This window comes from Dryas octopetala, chromosome 9 (genome assembly GCF_963921425.1).
Source record: "Dryas octopetala chromosome 9, drDryOcto1.1, whole genome shotgun sequence".
NCBI classification, from domain to species: Eukaryota; Viridiplantae; Streptophyta; class Magnoliopsida; order Rosales; family Rosaceae; genus Dryas; species Dryas octopetala.
In genome coordinates, this window is record NC_141374.1 from 12,374,676 (window position 1) to 12,390,860 (window position 16,185).

At 37.1% G+C, this 16,185-nt stretch overlaps 2 protein-coding genes across 4 annotated transcripts; both read right to left on the reverse strand.

Moving 5' to 3' along the window:
• Window positions 1-2,016: 2,016 nt before the first annotated feature.
• On the reverse strand, window positions 2,017-8,645 carry LOC147274195 (ABC transporter C family member 10-like). Of its 3 annotated transcripts, none has more exons than XM_086257140.1 (12): window positions 8,530-8,645; window positions 6,031-8,110; window positions 5,606-5,926; window positions 5,431-5,517; window positions 5,097-5,279; window positions 4,435-4,599; window positions 4,048-4,342; window positions 3,610-3,824; window positions 3,205-3,510; window positions 2,668-2,731; window positions 2,353-2,592; window positions 2,017-2,260 (listed from the first exon to the last, which is right to left on the reverse strand). In XM_086257140.1, exons 2-12 carry the CDS (start codon window positions 8,083-8,085, stop codon window positions 2,136-2,138), a joined length of 4,056 nt encoding a protein of 1,351 aa, XP_086113266.1. In that variant the 5' UTR covers window positions 8,086-8,110; window positions 8,530-8,645; the 3' UTR covers window positions 2,017-2,135. The 3 variants fall into 3 exon arrangements, 2 of the variants coding, with proteins under 2 accessions (XP_086113266.1, XP_086113265.1); XM_086257139.1 differs by having other exon boundaries at window positions 4,692-5,279; XR_015124234.1 differs by lacking the exons at window positions 2,017-2,260; window positions 2,353-2,592; window positions 2,668-2,731 and having other exon boundaries at window positions 3,372-3,510; window positions 3,610-3,759; window positions 4,692-5,279.
• A 2,118-nt stretch (window positions 8,646-10,763) lies between these two features.
• LOC147274196 (Translation initiation factor 2, small GTP-binding protein) lies at window positions 10,764-15,787 on the reverse strand. The gene is made up of 8 exons (XM_086256566.1): window positions 15,677-15,787; window positions 15,178-15,305; window positions 14,545-14,671; window positions 14,137-14,206; window positions 13,639-13,969; window positions 12,026-13,069; window positions 11,659-11,808; window positions 10,764-11,453 (listed from the first exon to the last, which is right to left on the reverse strand). Exons 2-8 carry the CDS (start codon window positions 15,202-15,204, stop codon window positions 11,019-11,021), a joined length of 2,184 nt encoding a protein of 727 aa, XP_086112692.1. The 5' UTR covers window positions 15,205-15,305; window positions 15,677-15,787; the 3' UTR covers window positions 10,764-11,018.
• Between the last annotated feature and the right edge of the window lie 398 nt (window positions 15,788-16,185).

Here is a 16,185-nt window from a genome sequence, read left to right on the forward strand (position 1 = left end):
GATTGGGTGATCAAATCATAAAAAATAGGGAAATAAAGTTACCCGGGCTATGTAGAAGGTATTTGGGTGTGAAAAATGATAGAGTAATTGGATGGATGGAAATAATGGGAAAAAAGCAATCCAGGCTAATCATAGGATATTTTGTGGGTAGAAGTAGCCTGGATAGCCTAGAAGAAATTTTAGTAGAAAAGGAGAGGAGAGAGGCTGGACAAAATAGGGAGAAGGAGGCCGGACAAAACAAGAAGAATGAGGCTGGACAAAACAAGAAGAATGAGGCTGGACAGAATATTTAGAGGCTTTGGGTGGCCAACTTCCATGTCTCTTTTTCAAAAATAGTTTGGGCCCACTTAAAAATAAAACCACTTTTTGGTCTTTAAAAATATGTATTTGGCTAGGCATATATAAATATACATATATTTATTTTTAAGCCAAATATCTAATAAAATAATATATATATATGTATATACATATATATTAGGCCATGCCACTTAGTGTAGGTTTTCAATTGCATGTATATATATATACATATATATATACCCATACACTTGTGCAATTAACGCCACTTACTGCCATCTCTTTCAATTGCATGTGTATACTAGCTAATATATATATGGCCAACTAGACATGTATGATATCTACTTTACTTTGTATATATATATATATATATATTAGTACAAAAGGCCACACCACTTTTACTGCCATCTTTCTTTTGCATTGTACATACACATATATATATGTATATATATATATGTGCATTCAACACACACGGGTAGCCTTTTCCAATTGGCTTTGGCACTTACTTGGTTAACCATTCCTCCCTCTCTCCTCAATTCATGAAGTACCATGTACTGCAGCCATTCTTTCCTTTACTTCACGCAGGTATTACTGCAGCCCCCATTTCTTCAATGATCTCTCTATATCAAATCAACAACAAAGCTCATCTCTCCACTAAAGCCACTTGATTAACCAAATATATATATATATATTATTTGCTGGCCTTGGATATATTGAGACAAACTCAGCCATAAAAACTCATCATATTATCTCATTTATGCCAAGCAAACCAACCACCTACATGTTCTTTATGCAGCAGCCCATGCTTTAGTCATTTTTGCTCACATCCCCCTAGCAACACAATCATGCTAGAAACATATTTTCTCTATTGAAACTTGTGATTTTGGTACCCCATAGCAGCCCCTTTGAGCTTTCTTAGTTCAAAGACAACAACGCCCGCCAAGTGTTTGATTTTATTCCTCATCTAGGCCTCCTTGCCGAAAACTCAATTAAAAGATGTAGGCCGGCTTCTCTATTTTACCCATTCTCTTTTCCGATCGTCTTGCCATGGTAAATGCCAATTTATGGCCCAAACAGAGCCTAAGCAAATTTAGTACTCTTGTTCTGGCATAGAGAGCATGTATTGATACACGAATTCTGTGTGGATAAAGAAACGGTGAATTTATAATACTTTTTTGGATATGTGTAAGATTGGGCGGAAATAAAGACCTGGTATCAATATAGGTCCTGTACTGTATACAATCCTTGCCAGAAATTATGATATCATTCCCAGTAGGCCAAAGTGTCCATGAAAAGTACACTCCCCCATACGTTCCTCCTATAATTTTCCTTCCTTTCTGCTGCCTCTTTCCCTTCTTTTCACCTTATCTTCTGCTACTTTTCTTGTGTGACACCCAAAAGCTAGCTTCTATCACTGTCTTCTTTATTTCTGGTTGGATTCCTTTGGGGGTACCTTCCCCAGTCAAAGAGGTGCATTTACCATATTCAAACCTTAAAGTGGAGATTTTCAAGTTAACCACCTCTATTGCCATTTGCCAAAGGCCCAAACAGTAAAGCTCTAAATGCTTCCTTTTGAGTTTTCAGAATCTTTATGTGTCAATATCATTGGTTACATTGTTAGTTGCTTTGAAATTTAGGCATCAAAGTTTTAAAGTTTTGTTGTTCATAATATAAGGTTTCATTGTTTCATAGATTCATAAGAGTGACAATAGGCTCTAAGAAACTATATTTCCAGGAAAAAAAGAGCTCCTGGACATTTTTATTCATAGCTTTAATTAGATGCTGCAATAGCTTATTGAATTCTAACTCAATGACATTTTAATGAATTTAATGGCGGATAATCAAGACTCTTCCGAGTGGATGCTGACATTGGCAGCTCGAGACCAGTATTCCTTGACAAGCTGCCCAAAGAGTGACCCTTCATTATTCATCAGCTTCATTGGCTCATCATACTCTACTAATTTCCCTGTCAATGTAAATTTGGAAAATCAACAACTAACATTACATGAATAAGACAACACAATTTTGGGTACAAGAGCTTTGGGATATAATGCATACCATCACTAATACCAAGCACCTTTGTGCAGTCCATTACTGTTGGTATTCTATGGGCCACTGTTATCACAGTGCAGTCTGCAAATTCTGTTCTTATAGTTTTCTGGAGAATAGAGTCTGTTGCATTGTCCATTGATGCAGTGGCTTCATCGAGCACTAGTATCCGGCTCCTCTTCAATAAAGCACGTCCCAAACAGAACAGCTGCCGCTGTCCCATGCTCCAATTTGTTCCATCTTGTACAACTGAAATCCAGGGTGTGTTAATTAGTTGCTGCTTTATTGACACTGAAAAGCACTCCTAGATATACCATTTCTTACCTAAAGAATCCAGGCCTTCTTCTTTTTCTTGAATGGCCTCTCGTAACTGACATTTCTCAAGAACCTTGAAAACATTGATGGAAGATAATTCAAGTTAGAAAAAGAAAGTTATAGAGTATGCAGAATTTTTCTCAAGAGAGATAGACTGCAAACTTAAAATTTGTGGATACTTGATATTTTATGTTTGAATCAAGTTATCCTATACGCTGTAAAAGTTATCAAGTCATTCTATATGCACGTCATATACAGAAAATTTAAAGTTTGCATTCATCTTCTCTAAAGGACTGAGAGTATGAATACATTACTTGGTGGCTTGTTCTGATGGAAAACTTTCATGATAAATACTTAAATGTTGACAGTTGACACAACACATCAATTTTAATTTTTAAAGGGTTGTTTTGAAAAGCAGTAGCTATTGGTATTAAGATTCAGTCAGCATCGTTCTATCATTCTACAAGTGATAAGGGACTTCAACACTACAATTCATCCTAATCCTCAATATATATAAAAACCATCAGACATGAGCAAAAACCTAACCTCCCATATTTCATGATCAGAATACTCTGATAAGGGGTCTAGATTGAATCTCACTGTCCCACTGAATAGTGTTGGATCTTGAGGGATGATCCCAAACCGTGATCTTAGATCATGAAGCCCAATTGTACAAATGTCATAGCCGTCTACAATGACCTTTCCCTCTGTAGGCTCTACCAGACGAAACAAAACGCTGATAAGAGTTGTCTTTCCACTTCCAGTCCGTCCAACAATCCCTACTTTGTACCCTCCTTCAATTATGCAATTTATCCCACGGAGAACTAGTGGAGCATTTGGCCTATATCTTACCTGCATAATGTCATTCAATATTGGATTAGAGTCTCATTGCTCTTAAAAATTCCAAATTGTTAGAATAATACTCTTTAGTATATCTTCTGTTATACTAACCTTCAAATCATATATTTCCACTTTACCAACAGTAGGCCAATTATGTGCAGGTCGGTTGTCTTCAATTACTTCTGAAGCCTCACTGGGAATATGCATGTACTGTTCTACCCTTTCTACGGAAATCATTGAATTTGCTAGCATGCACTGAAACTGAACAGAAATTACGAGGAATACGTTCAATGAGAGACCATATGATAGTGTCATCCCAATAAATCCTATCAAAAGATCAAGCAAAATGTTAGAAGATGTACCATATAGATGGTTAAAGTCATCCCAATAATCTAGGATCTTTCTGATCCCTGATTATGTGAAATGAAACCCCAAATGGTTCAAGTAGGAGCAGAGCACATGAAATGCATATGATGCACCACAGGTGACAAACTGAATTGTGTAAAGTTATGAGGAGCAATTGGATGGCAGCACCTAATGTTTACTAACCAGAGGATGAAGAATCAAAATTAGTCAAAGTAATGGCAAGTGCTGTGGCTGAGAGAACAATAGCGCATAGAAATTCCAGGCGTTCGATCAACCACTCATTTGCTGAGAAACTATTGAAGTCAGCACTAGCATTTGCATCAATGAAGTCCAAGTTTTTTGAGAAGAATCGTTCCTCCTCTCCGAAAGCTCTGATTGTCAGGGCTCCATTAATAGATTCAGCAAGGTGGCTTGCAAGCGCAGACTTAGTTGTGCCATTCATTCGCATTAACTCTTTTGCAGAAGCCAAGTAGTAATTCTGTATGAAGAAAAGAACATCAAATAGAGAATTTGTTTGGGGGGGAAGTGGGGTTCAAAGAACTGAAGAAGGGTTTTAGAGTAGTACATTACCTGAAAGAGTATAGTAATATAAATCGTGGGTACAATCAGAAACACAAGTGGCCAAGTAAGAACAACCAATACTATAAATATGCTGTATGTGTTCATAGTTCCCCCACAAGCAATTATCAACTTGAAAGCTATTTCAAGGTCGATGATATTCATATCAGTAGATACCTAAAAAGAATAGCCAATCCAAATGTAAGTTCCATTAGGGTAATCTAAAGCAGATCATTTAAGTTATGTTTTTGAAACTCTTCAAGTCTTACCCGACTAAGTATCCTTCCCACAGGTGTTGAGTCATAAAACAGCATCGGTGCTCGAAAAAGAGAGTTCAGTAGTGTAGAAAAAATAGATTTGGATGCCCCAAATCCTAAATTGACAATAACAAAAGAGCGAAGAAGCAATGAGAACGACATGATACACATGACCACAGAATAAACACCGAAGAGTTTGACTCTGGATACACTATAATCCTGAAGATTTGAAGCCAACCAATAAAATTGAATTAATTGCCCAACTATGTATATCAAGTGCAAAAAAATTGCCAAGGAGAAGAGCCAAAAGCCCTTGCCCTGCTTCAAATACTGAATGTATGGTTTGAAACCAGTGTCTCCTGTTTCTCTCTCTTCTAGCTTAATTAATTGATCTCCTGAAGATTCTTTTAGCTGTACCTCAGTTTTAATTTTCACAATTTCCTCTGTGGGCGATTTATGTTTTCTGGTAGAAGCATTTTCAACTTGCCTCTCAGAACCAGTAGTGTCATTGTGTGCATTGACAAGGTCTTGGAACTCTTGACAAGAAGCCAGCAACTCTTCATAAGGAGCTGCTCTTAAAATTTTCCCTGAAGACATCAACTGTGAAGAAAAAAAAAAAAACTATATTACATGATATCAGCAAACCATGTGAAAGGGTCCTAAAAGTAAAAGGGATTACAGCAATTCTATCAAAATCATATATAAAATGTTAAATAGAACACTGAAGAAATTAGCATTGTTTGTAAATTACCAAGATTGAATTAAAAGCTGGAAGGAAGTCGACTTGGTGAGTCACAAGCAAAACAGTCTTCTCTAACAGAGCTCCCATGACATATTCCTGGCAAACTTTCATTTTAACTTTCACTGGATACTGGATAGGAAAAAATAGACTATTGTTACAAGTTTGAGAGGCAACTATGAATTACATTGAATAGGCTGGTAGCAGTATGGGCATCAACTGCACTGAATGGGTCATCCAAGAGGTAGACGTCAGCATTTTGATAGAGTGCACGTGCAAGTTGAATGCGCTGCTTCTGCCCACCACTTAGATTGACACCTCTTTCTCCTATCTGAGTGAGATCACGGAATGGAAGCATCTCAAGGTCCTTCACTAGGGAACACTTTTCAAGTGTTTCATGGTATCTAACACGATCCATGGCAGACCCAAACAGTATATTTTCTTGTATAGTACCTGTTTGGATCCATGCAGACTGAGAAACATATGCTATCTTCCCATACACTTGAACCTGTAAATATAATTAGGTAGTCAGAACACCTTTAATTAATAATGCTTTCCCATCCATAAATATAATAATTCAATAAATTGTTAAGGAGTGAAATGATTACTTACAATGCCATTGATGTGTGGAACTTCTCCAAGAATTGCAGCTAAAAGGGTTGATTTACCTGACCCAACTTCTCCACAAACAGCTACCTTTTCTCCTGGCTTAACCACCAAATTAATGTTCCTTAATGTAGCCTTTGAAGCATTCGTATCCCATGAAATTTCAGAGGAATTAAAGAAAATGGAAGGCTCTTCCTCTTTGCCACTGCTCTGTTTCCTTATATGGCTGTTCTCCAACTCTGGTGCATCAAGGAACTTCACAATCCGAGCTAATGAAACCTTTGCTTCAATAAATGCTCCAAAAACATCCGGGATCAGCCTAATTGGCTCCTGAACAATACGCAAAGTTGCTAGAAATGTGAAAACATTACTAGCAGACAGAGTATATCCAAGGAAGTAGCATGTCCAAAAAGTAACAGCTGCTACCAAAAGAGGAGATGACCAGAACAGAACATTATAATACCCCTTTTGTGACAATACGTGAGATATCCATTTGAGTTCTTCTGTTCTCAACCCTTCTATGACTTTTTTGAAATTTGTCTCCCAAGAATAAAGCTTCAAGATCTTCATATTTGAAAGCGCTTCTGTAATGGTCTTGAGCCTCCTATTTTGTGCTACCATAAATTTTGTTAGATACTCATGCTGCAACTTGGCCAATGGAGAGCTTGCCAGCACAGTCAATATGAGTACAATTAGAGCTGCAACAGTTGCCAGCCCCACACAGTAGTAAACAATAACTAATGAAAGACACAGCTGAAGGGTAGTGGACCATATCTGATGAAACCAGTAAGGAAATTCACCAATTCTGTAAGCATCCACTGTTACATAATTCACTATCTCACCAGGAGAATGAGTCGTATTGGAAGAATTCGAGAGCCGTAGTTGCTTCTGATATATTGTAGCAGATAACAATGATCTTACTTGGAGCCCGATCAGTCTAGTTCTGAAGTACCATTGCCTCTCTGACAGTGACTCCAAGATTTTCACGATGAAGAGACCAAGAGTCAGTGCATAACCCTCATATTTAAAAGCTGCATTTCCATTAACAACCTTCATGAAGGCCATGAGAAACAGTGGACCACTAGTCAATGAAAGAATCTTGATCAGTGCAAAGAACCCAGAAATCAAAATAGCTTTTCTCTGGCAGTAAAAAAGTATGGACAAAATAGAAGGGTTATCAGATGAACCTATTTCCTTCCTTTTGTTCAATTGCTCCATAAATATTAAGTACCATGTTCGTGCTCGATCAGCCTGTTGCAATTTTGGAATATCTTCATTCTCAAGAATCTTTTCTTTACCTCTCTTCATTAATGGATTCAACCACCAAAATGACATTCTACTAAATATCCCAGCTTTTGCAAAAGGAGTAACATTGTCATTTGAACTGATATCAGATTCCGCACCTTGCAAAGGTGTGTAGAAAGCATCATCATGGATTTCTGGATCACTTTTTGCATAATTGCTTCCTTGAAATGCACTGAAGAGCAATAGAACTGATCCGGGGAAATAAAGAATGTTCAAGACAATCTTAACTGATACTGCCTCATCCAAAATAGCTTCCCAAATTGATGAACTGCTAATAAATGATGCAATCAAGAAGGCAAGAATTGAACAAAATTTTGTTATCATAATATGTGGAGAGTGTGGCTTCTTCAGGCTTATGGTTAAACCCAGAAGCAACCATGTGAACCCTTGAAATAACAACACTAGCCATCCATGCAGAGGTAAAACATTCTGATCAGTTTTTACTTTCTCGATGACCTCCCATATCGCAAACCCCAAATAGGCCAAAGCCAAACCAGCATTAAAACTGGCCGAGACAATTGACACAGCAGAGAAGGTGTGAGACTGTGATGGTGCTATAATCTTCTTTGATGATATTCTATATATGAAGGTACATAACAAGATGACTAGAAGAAAGATATCAACTGCAATGACAAAAATATTGTTGATACATGAATCTGGATTGAAAATGGCTAAAAAGCCCGAACTGCATTCATTTCCAGACTCAGTTGAACACTCAGAACTACTGCAGAATAAGGCCCAGAAACCCTCCCCCATGTTGTGCCCAAGTGATTTGGAAAGTCTGCACAATTAACAGAAAAATCCAACATTAAAGGATGAAAAAGCAGAGTCACTATGAACACACTTGGCTGCCTTAAGTAAGGTATCCCCTTGGTAACTTCTCTACCACCTCTAACTTCAAATTTCGATGGTCTAAAGAACCTCTTATAGATAGCTAAGAACTTAAAAACAAAGAACTGAAGTATCTTACTTAAAAACATGATTATATAGCTAAGAACCTTCCTCTTCACAGATTTAAAGAAAGATTTTCTGAAAATTGGGTGCAGATGAAATGAAGCTATCATCAAGTTGGAAAGGATACCATTCAAAAACCAAAACCAATTAACAGAAGAAAAAACAAATAATAATATAGATTGCAGTGTTTTATATCACTCAAGAAACATGCATATCAGGACTTTGGAATAATAAAAAAAATCGTACTTTAAGCTCACTAGCAGATCACAGCCCTCCTGCTCTAACTTGCTCTTGAGGTCTCGGGCTTGTCATGCAGAAAACCCGTCTTTAAGAAACCATTCGTCAACGGTACGTGGATGAACTATAACCCACCAACTCACAACTCACATCGATCTGCACTTTTATAAATCTTGTTATTTATAAATATTTGACACCATCTAGCACAGCACCCAAAAAAGAAAAGGTGACATAGAGAAAGTAGATGACTTGTATTCTTATAGAACGAATTAACTGATGCAATTTGGACTGATATAAATGCATCGTGTTCTTGCACGATACAATCACATAGACAACTGCAGCTCACAAAACGATAAAAAATTATGCAGTCCCTTTCTCCACAAGCAACCGTCTGCGGCCCTGTATTTTCATATCAAAATAATAATAATAATGAGAGAGCTTTAAGTAATGATATTCTTACTTTAAGAAAAATTAGAACATCATTTTTGCCTACTATCCCATAATGAAGTTTAATGTTTGAAACCGTCTATTTTTTAGATGGTTGAGGTCCTCTAAACTATGCAGACACATAAATAAACTAGCTAAAACAGTTTTTTATTTGACTGATTTTTTACAAGAGTGATCTATGATGCCTTAAAATATGGACAGTTTCAATTATTGAATTATTGTTTAAAAAAGAATGTTACTACTTTTTGTAAAATCAGGACATTCTTAGTTGAAGCTTTCTCTAATAATAATAATGTTTTTAACTTTTCAGCCTCCCACTTAATCATTTACCCAAACAATTGCTAATTATATATGCAGGCAGAAGTTGCCAAGTGATTGGAAATTTGGAATAAATGAAGCAGCTCAGCTTCACGTTTTATTTGCTAAGTGAATGAAAATCTCAAAACGTATATTCAGGATCTACAATCATTTTCTATTCTAGTCATCTGTATGGACCGTATGGTTGGCGGGGAGAAAAGGGCAGTTGATGACAATTTTTAAGCAAAACAAAAAGGAAGAAAACAAATCCAGACAACATAAATATCTGTTTTATGGCAATAGAAAAGTACCATCGAGTAGCTTATGGCAATACAATATAGATAAAGGGGGAGGATTCACGGTATCTTATTTTTGACACAAATTTTTAATGGAGTCTACTTTATATAGGATTTTAACAATTTAAATTGTCTATCTTTTAGGTCTTCATTAAAAAATTATACTTACAAAAAATTAGGTAAAATCGGAAACAATTTACTTATAAAGATTAAGTGGTCAACAAAATAAATACTTGAAATGTTTACCATTTAATCTTTGTAGGTAAATAGTTTTCAATTTACCTAAATTTTTGCAAAGATGATCTCTTAATGGATACCTACAAAAGAGACGGTTCGGATTGTTAAACTCCTATATGGAGTAGGCACCGGTGAAAACTTGTGTCAAAAATATCTATATTTTTGTGCTAAGAACACGTCCTATTTGGAGCTCTTCAATGAAAAATAGATTTGGTGATCAAATAATGATAATAGCGGGTTCTTTTTTTTCAATTTTTGTTGCTAAGAACATGATTAAAAAGCTAGGTCCCAACTCCCAGTCACTGCAAATACCATATTAAAAGCAGAAGTGTTGTGCAATTTGCTCTGAAAACTAAAACCAATATTCTGTAATTTGCGATGAGAACAAGCATATGAGACCATGCTTGTAAAGTATATTGTTACTTGAGTATGTCCTGGCCGATACAGTGGAGGTCCCAGTACAGCTTTTTTTTTTTTTTTGGGCAAAGGAGGTCCCAATACAGCTAACAGACCAAATACAGCTACCATTCTTTTCTACCCTTCTCCTGAAATTTTGGCTCGATTCCTTTGGGGTATTTTCCCCAAGTCAAAGAGGTGCTGCTCTGTCAGAGTAGTACGTTGACATCATGTTACCAGCTAACTCGTTAGAACACATGGCCGATTTGTTTTCATCTACTTTTAACAGAGTATAAGCACTGCACTGACACTGACAGAGTTGTTAAACGATGTTTATCTACTTTACAGAGTGTTGCTGAGTTTGTAAAACACATGGCCGATTTGATTGTCTGCTAATTGTGATGAGAGTATCAGGGCCTGAGTTGGATTCAAGATCAAATGATCTGAAAGAAAAGATAAGTCACTGAATTGCATGTGATAGATCTTATAAAAAGGGCAACAAAAACAATCTTCTCTTTAGTCTTAAGCAGATAAGAAGCATGAATATGAGGTAGAAAGTACATAAATTCCTTGCTTTCCCCAAAATATTTGTTGCATTAATCAGCAGTTCCTCAATGTTACAACAGAACATTTCGTATGATATCCTAAATGAATGAATCTACTATGATCTCCTAAAATTGACATGCTTACAGAATTAATTTAAGCTGCTCAAGAACATAGTTGGATGAGTCAATAAACCCCACATCAATCCGGCTTTTGACTGAGATGCAGGGGCAAATAATCAAAATTCTTTCATAATTTAGCATATTCCTTATAAAGAAACAATCAGCACTCTATTCGAACAGCACCGCTCTCGGACGAAATGAATTTGGGCTTCCGTATAACTTGCTCCAAGCACTGGACCATGTCTCCAATCCGGAAATCTTGGCAATTATGGATCACCAGTCCACACTCATTCCCCTTCTTCACTGTGTCCACATCCTGTTTCTCCCGCTTGAGCGATTCACAGGATCCTTCAAATACAACTTCCCCACTCCTAAGAAGCCTTAGGGTTGCTGATTTGGTGACGAAACCATCAATAACCCGGCATCCAGCAATCTTCACGTCAGGTCCCTTGGTCTTGCTCCTTCCTTTGAGCTCAAAAATACTTAGCACCTCAGCTTCCCCTGCAACTTTGGTCTCACAAGTTCCAGGGGCCTTGTCTACTATAAAATTGCCAATGTCCTCCAGAAGCCGATAAATCACACGATGCAGCATTATCTAAGCCATTCAAACCCCCAAAAAATAATTAAATCTTCCAAGTTCTATATACTAAGGTAAACCAAATTTAAACTTCACTACCTGTGCCTAAGAATATATACAGAATAGATATTCATATCCTATGATGGTTAGAAAAAGTGCATCTCTTGAGACAGGTAAAATACTCACAAAATGATTGATACAAAGAGAAAACAAAGGTTAGTACCTTTATATTGGCTCGAGTTGCAGCCAAACTGATAGAACTGGGTGGACTCTTTATATTAAATCCAATTATACATGCACCACAGGCTTGTGCCAAGTCCACATCAGACTGAGATATAGGCCCAACACCAACATGCACTACATTCACAAAGACCTGGAAAAAAATTGGAGAATTATCAAGAACAAAGAGTGATAAGATAATTCAGTAAGGGAGAGGTTTTAAAAAGTGGAAAGATGAAAAAGGTGATTACTGCTCATAACATTGCATGGAAAACCAACAAAACATCACTAACCAAAGCAACATGTGATTATTTGAACATTATTGGCAACTATTCAGTCAGGTACATGGCCATTCTAATCTTATGGTATACCTGAGGACTATTTAAACTCCCTAATGCATCTGTAACAGCTTGGACGGTACCCTGCACATCTGCTTTTACTATTATCGGCAATTCAACCCGCTTGGGCACCTCTTCTGACAGCTCTGGTTCTGGAGCTTCTGCCCTCCCCTCACTAATCTTCCTAAGTCTATCTTTCTCGAATTTACTTTTCCTCCCTGCACTGAGCATTCTAGCTCGCTCCTCGGATTCCACAACAATGATATCATCTCCAGCCCTCGGAAGTCCCTTCAGCCCTTCAATCTCAATTGGCATTGCCGGTCTTGCCTGCTCTGTCAACTTCCCCAACATGTCCCTAATAGCCCTTATTCTGCCCCACTCTGAGCCCACAACCACATACTGCCCACTAACTAAAGTCCCTGCTTTCACTATTGCAGTAACTAATGGACCCTTTCCCCTATCAAGTCTTGCCTCCACCACATAAGCTTGAGCAGGCCCATCAATGCGAGCTTTCAGATCCATCATCTCAGCCTGGAGAAGCAATGCCTCCTCCAATTTATCTAATCCCGCCTTCTTCACTGCTGAAACCTGAACGACCTGAACATCTCCACCCATATCCTCCAGCAGCAAGCCCTCAGAAGCAAGTTGAAGTGTTACTTTTTCTGGGTTAGCAGCTGGTTTATCACATTTATTAATTGCAACAACAATTGGCACATTAGCTGCCTTTGCATGGGCCATGGCTTCAAGAGTTTGAGGCATCACCCCATCATCAGCAGCTACAACTAGCACAACTATATCTGTAACAGCAGCCCCTCTTGCTCGCATTGCACTAAATGCTGCATGACCAGGGGTGTCAAGAAATGTAATTGATGCTCCTGTAGTCATGCCAACAACAAAAGCACCTAGATGCTGAGTAATTCCTCCAGCCTCCTTGGCAGCCACAGATGTTTGGCGTAGAGCATCTAAAAGTGAAGTTTTCCCATGGTCAACGTGACCCATGACGGTTACAACTGGAGGCCGTGGTAGCATTTCTGTACCTTGATTGGAGTGCAGCCTCCTAACATTGATCCCAACTTCCTACAAAATTAATTCACAAGTTACTAAAGTTTTTAAAGAATCCCGAATGCAGAATATCATACTGAATACACTTGCCATTGAAGGGAAAAAATGCTAAAGAAAGAGCAGCAAAAAAGTTCATAACTAGTATCTCAGAACTAAGACAAGTAAATTATACTTGTATTTCTTTTCATCAAGCAGAAATATGCTATATGAATATAATGCTCAACTATGGGTACCGTCACATGGCCTGATTGGTGTCATGTAAGAGTAGAAGACATCTTTCCCAAGAATGATTTGAAGAATAACACATAACCATTTATTTGAAACTGTACCCCAACCACTGAGAAGAGCAGAATGACTTTGGAAGCAAACTTTCTCCATTTAAGCAGATTTCAAGCTTGGAGATTTTCCAAACACATTTAAATGTTGAATCCAATTCCAAGCATGTGTACAGTGTACAATATGTTATTGGTGAGAATAACAATCGTTAAAAGAGTAAAATAAAATAATCACTGAGAATTCAGACAAAAAAAATAATAATCACTAAGAATAGGATATATTATTTCAGTGCTTAAAAGGTGAAATACCATTGCAATCAGCTCGGCAATGTCGATGCTGAGAGGATCAAACTCCGAGTCAACCTTTTCCCCAACATTTGTAAGAATACCTTGCAGAGTGGATATTGACTCACCAGTACGCTTGGCAAGCTCAACAACGGTCATGCCTTCAAAAATCTCAATTGTCTTATCTAGCATAGTTTTGGAAGTTCTTTGTAGTTTAGGAGGCACATATGGAGCTTCAACAGGAGGCTGGGTCTTATTGTCCCTCTTTACAAACTTCTCTTTCTTGGGAGTTTTTAAACCAAATGCCTCATCATTTCCTTTTCTGGCAAACAGTTCTGGGCTTGCATGATAACATCTAAGGAATAAAGTTTTCACCACAAATGTCGAAATAAGCATATGTACCTCTTAAACTGAAACGAAAATAAAAAATAAAAAAAAAATCTCTAACAAACACTACTACAGTAGATAAGCCTAACTCCTAAGGAAAACATGTGACCAAAAAAAACAGAAAGATAAACTTACCGTATCAGGGACTCTTTTCTCAAAACTTCACAATAATCAAACCTCCGTGATATAAATTTAAATGAGGGGGCTGCAGCACAAACAAAAATTAAGATATGAGCAAAACTCAACATGATATCCTACATGTAACGTGTAAACAAAACACCCATATTTTAGGAGTTACTTTGCTTCTAAAATGAAACGTGGAACTATCATCTAGTACAATTATGTGGTAAAAATAATAGAAACAAGTCATACAAGCCAAGGTAATTACAAAAATGAGCTCGATTCAATATCAGGTCTTTTTGTAGGTAAATTGGATTGCAAAGGTAACTACAGAAATAAAAAGGATTAAAAATCAATCTGTTGAGATAAATTGCACTGCAAAATGTCACATAAGAAGGTTTTCCTTGTGCAACCTCAGTTTACCTGGTGTGCATCTGACAGAAGCAGAAATTGATTTTACTATATCCTCAACAGTAGATACAGAAGTCAAGCCCACAGCATGTCTTCGTAGACTTGAAGTTAAATCTGTAGTTAGACTGGCACATATACCCTGCAAAAAGAAATTCAGGTGAAACGTTCTAGATGCCAATGGTATATATTAAAAAAGAATTCAGCCAAAACTAAAGATCACTCTCATCATTACAAGCTTCCATTCACAATTATCCAACTACTACATTTTTAGTGTTTCTCTTCTTTTTTTTCTTTTTTTTCTGAGTGGCTGTCCTAGGCATTGCCAATAGGATGAATATAAACTTTTCTCAAATCAAGACGCCAAAGAATATGTGACAAAATAACAAGATTTCAATGCTAGACCAAGAATATGTGACAATATTATATCATTATAAGACAATCCAAAGCAGTTACTCTGCTCTTTGCACACCGGGTCAAGCAAAATAGAGGCATTTTCAGGAAGAGGGGAGTGTGAAGCATTAGTTGTGAGACTGGTATCCCCTTAGTTATTATATGTCATATTAAAGAAGAAACAAATTTTCCCAAAATATATGAAAGTGATATTTGTGTACATTTGTGTCTGTTCAGAGATGCATGAAAACTTACCCTTTTGCCAACCTCTCTCCACGCCATTCATAAGTATTTCAGAGTTTCAAACTCTGCACAGTTGGACAAAGACAACCCCAGAAAACAATGCGTTCGCCACAGTGATTATCCCTCTGAGGCTCTGATTGCTAAGAAAATAACAAAACTTAACGTTCTTAAGAACTAGCAGGTACAAAAGTATTCAGAATAAGCCATAATAGGCTAAACATAAGAAACCCAGATTGGCCATCCACCAATTCACCTCAAATTTATAATGAAATTGAAAAAAGTTAAAAAAAAAAACTTCCATAAAAATACAATCTTTCTCTAAGAATAACCGACCCAGACGAAAATGAATGAGTTTATTTCAAAAATCGAATCAAATCCAACAAATAAACATAAAAACAGTGAGAAAATTATTAGAATCTCACATAAAACGGTGGAAGATAAATTTCAATGAAACATAGAACAGAGTCAAATAAAGCAATACAAAGTTGGAGTTTACAAAGCTTGTACTTACTGTTTTATAAGACAACTAACTAGGGTTCACTTTCTGAACAACGAGCAGTTCCGGTCGGTGAACCTTCTTCGCTCGCGTTGCCTGTTGTCCCTTGTAAGTTGCAACGAGAGATCAAAGAGTGGGAGAGAGTGAGAGAGAGAGAGAGAGAGAGAGAGAGAGAGAGAGAAGAGGATTGTCAATTGGACCAAGTTAGCCTCAGCCCCAATTTTTCGGCCCACAAATTTTTGATTGGGCTGATTTCGGTAGATATTTAAGACCCAAATTATTTTCGGACTGCACCCACCAGAAAAAGAAACTCACACCCCAACCCTATTTCCCCACTTAAAAAAATAAAAAACATATTTCTCCACCCACTTTTTACAAAATAATTGATATTATTCTCGTATGGTATATTTAAAAGAAGAATAATCTTATTCTAAAAAAAAAAAAGAATAATTTATATTTTTAACGAAAGAAAACGGATGATTTTCTTCTTAAAAAAATTTGAATGGGATGCCATGGGTTTTTAT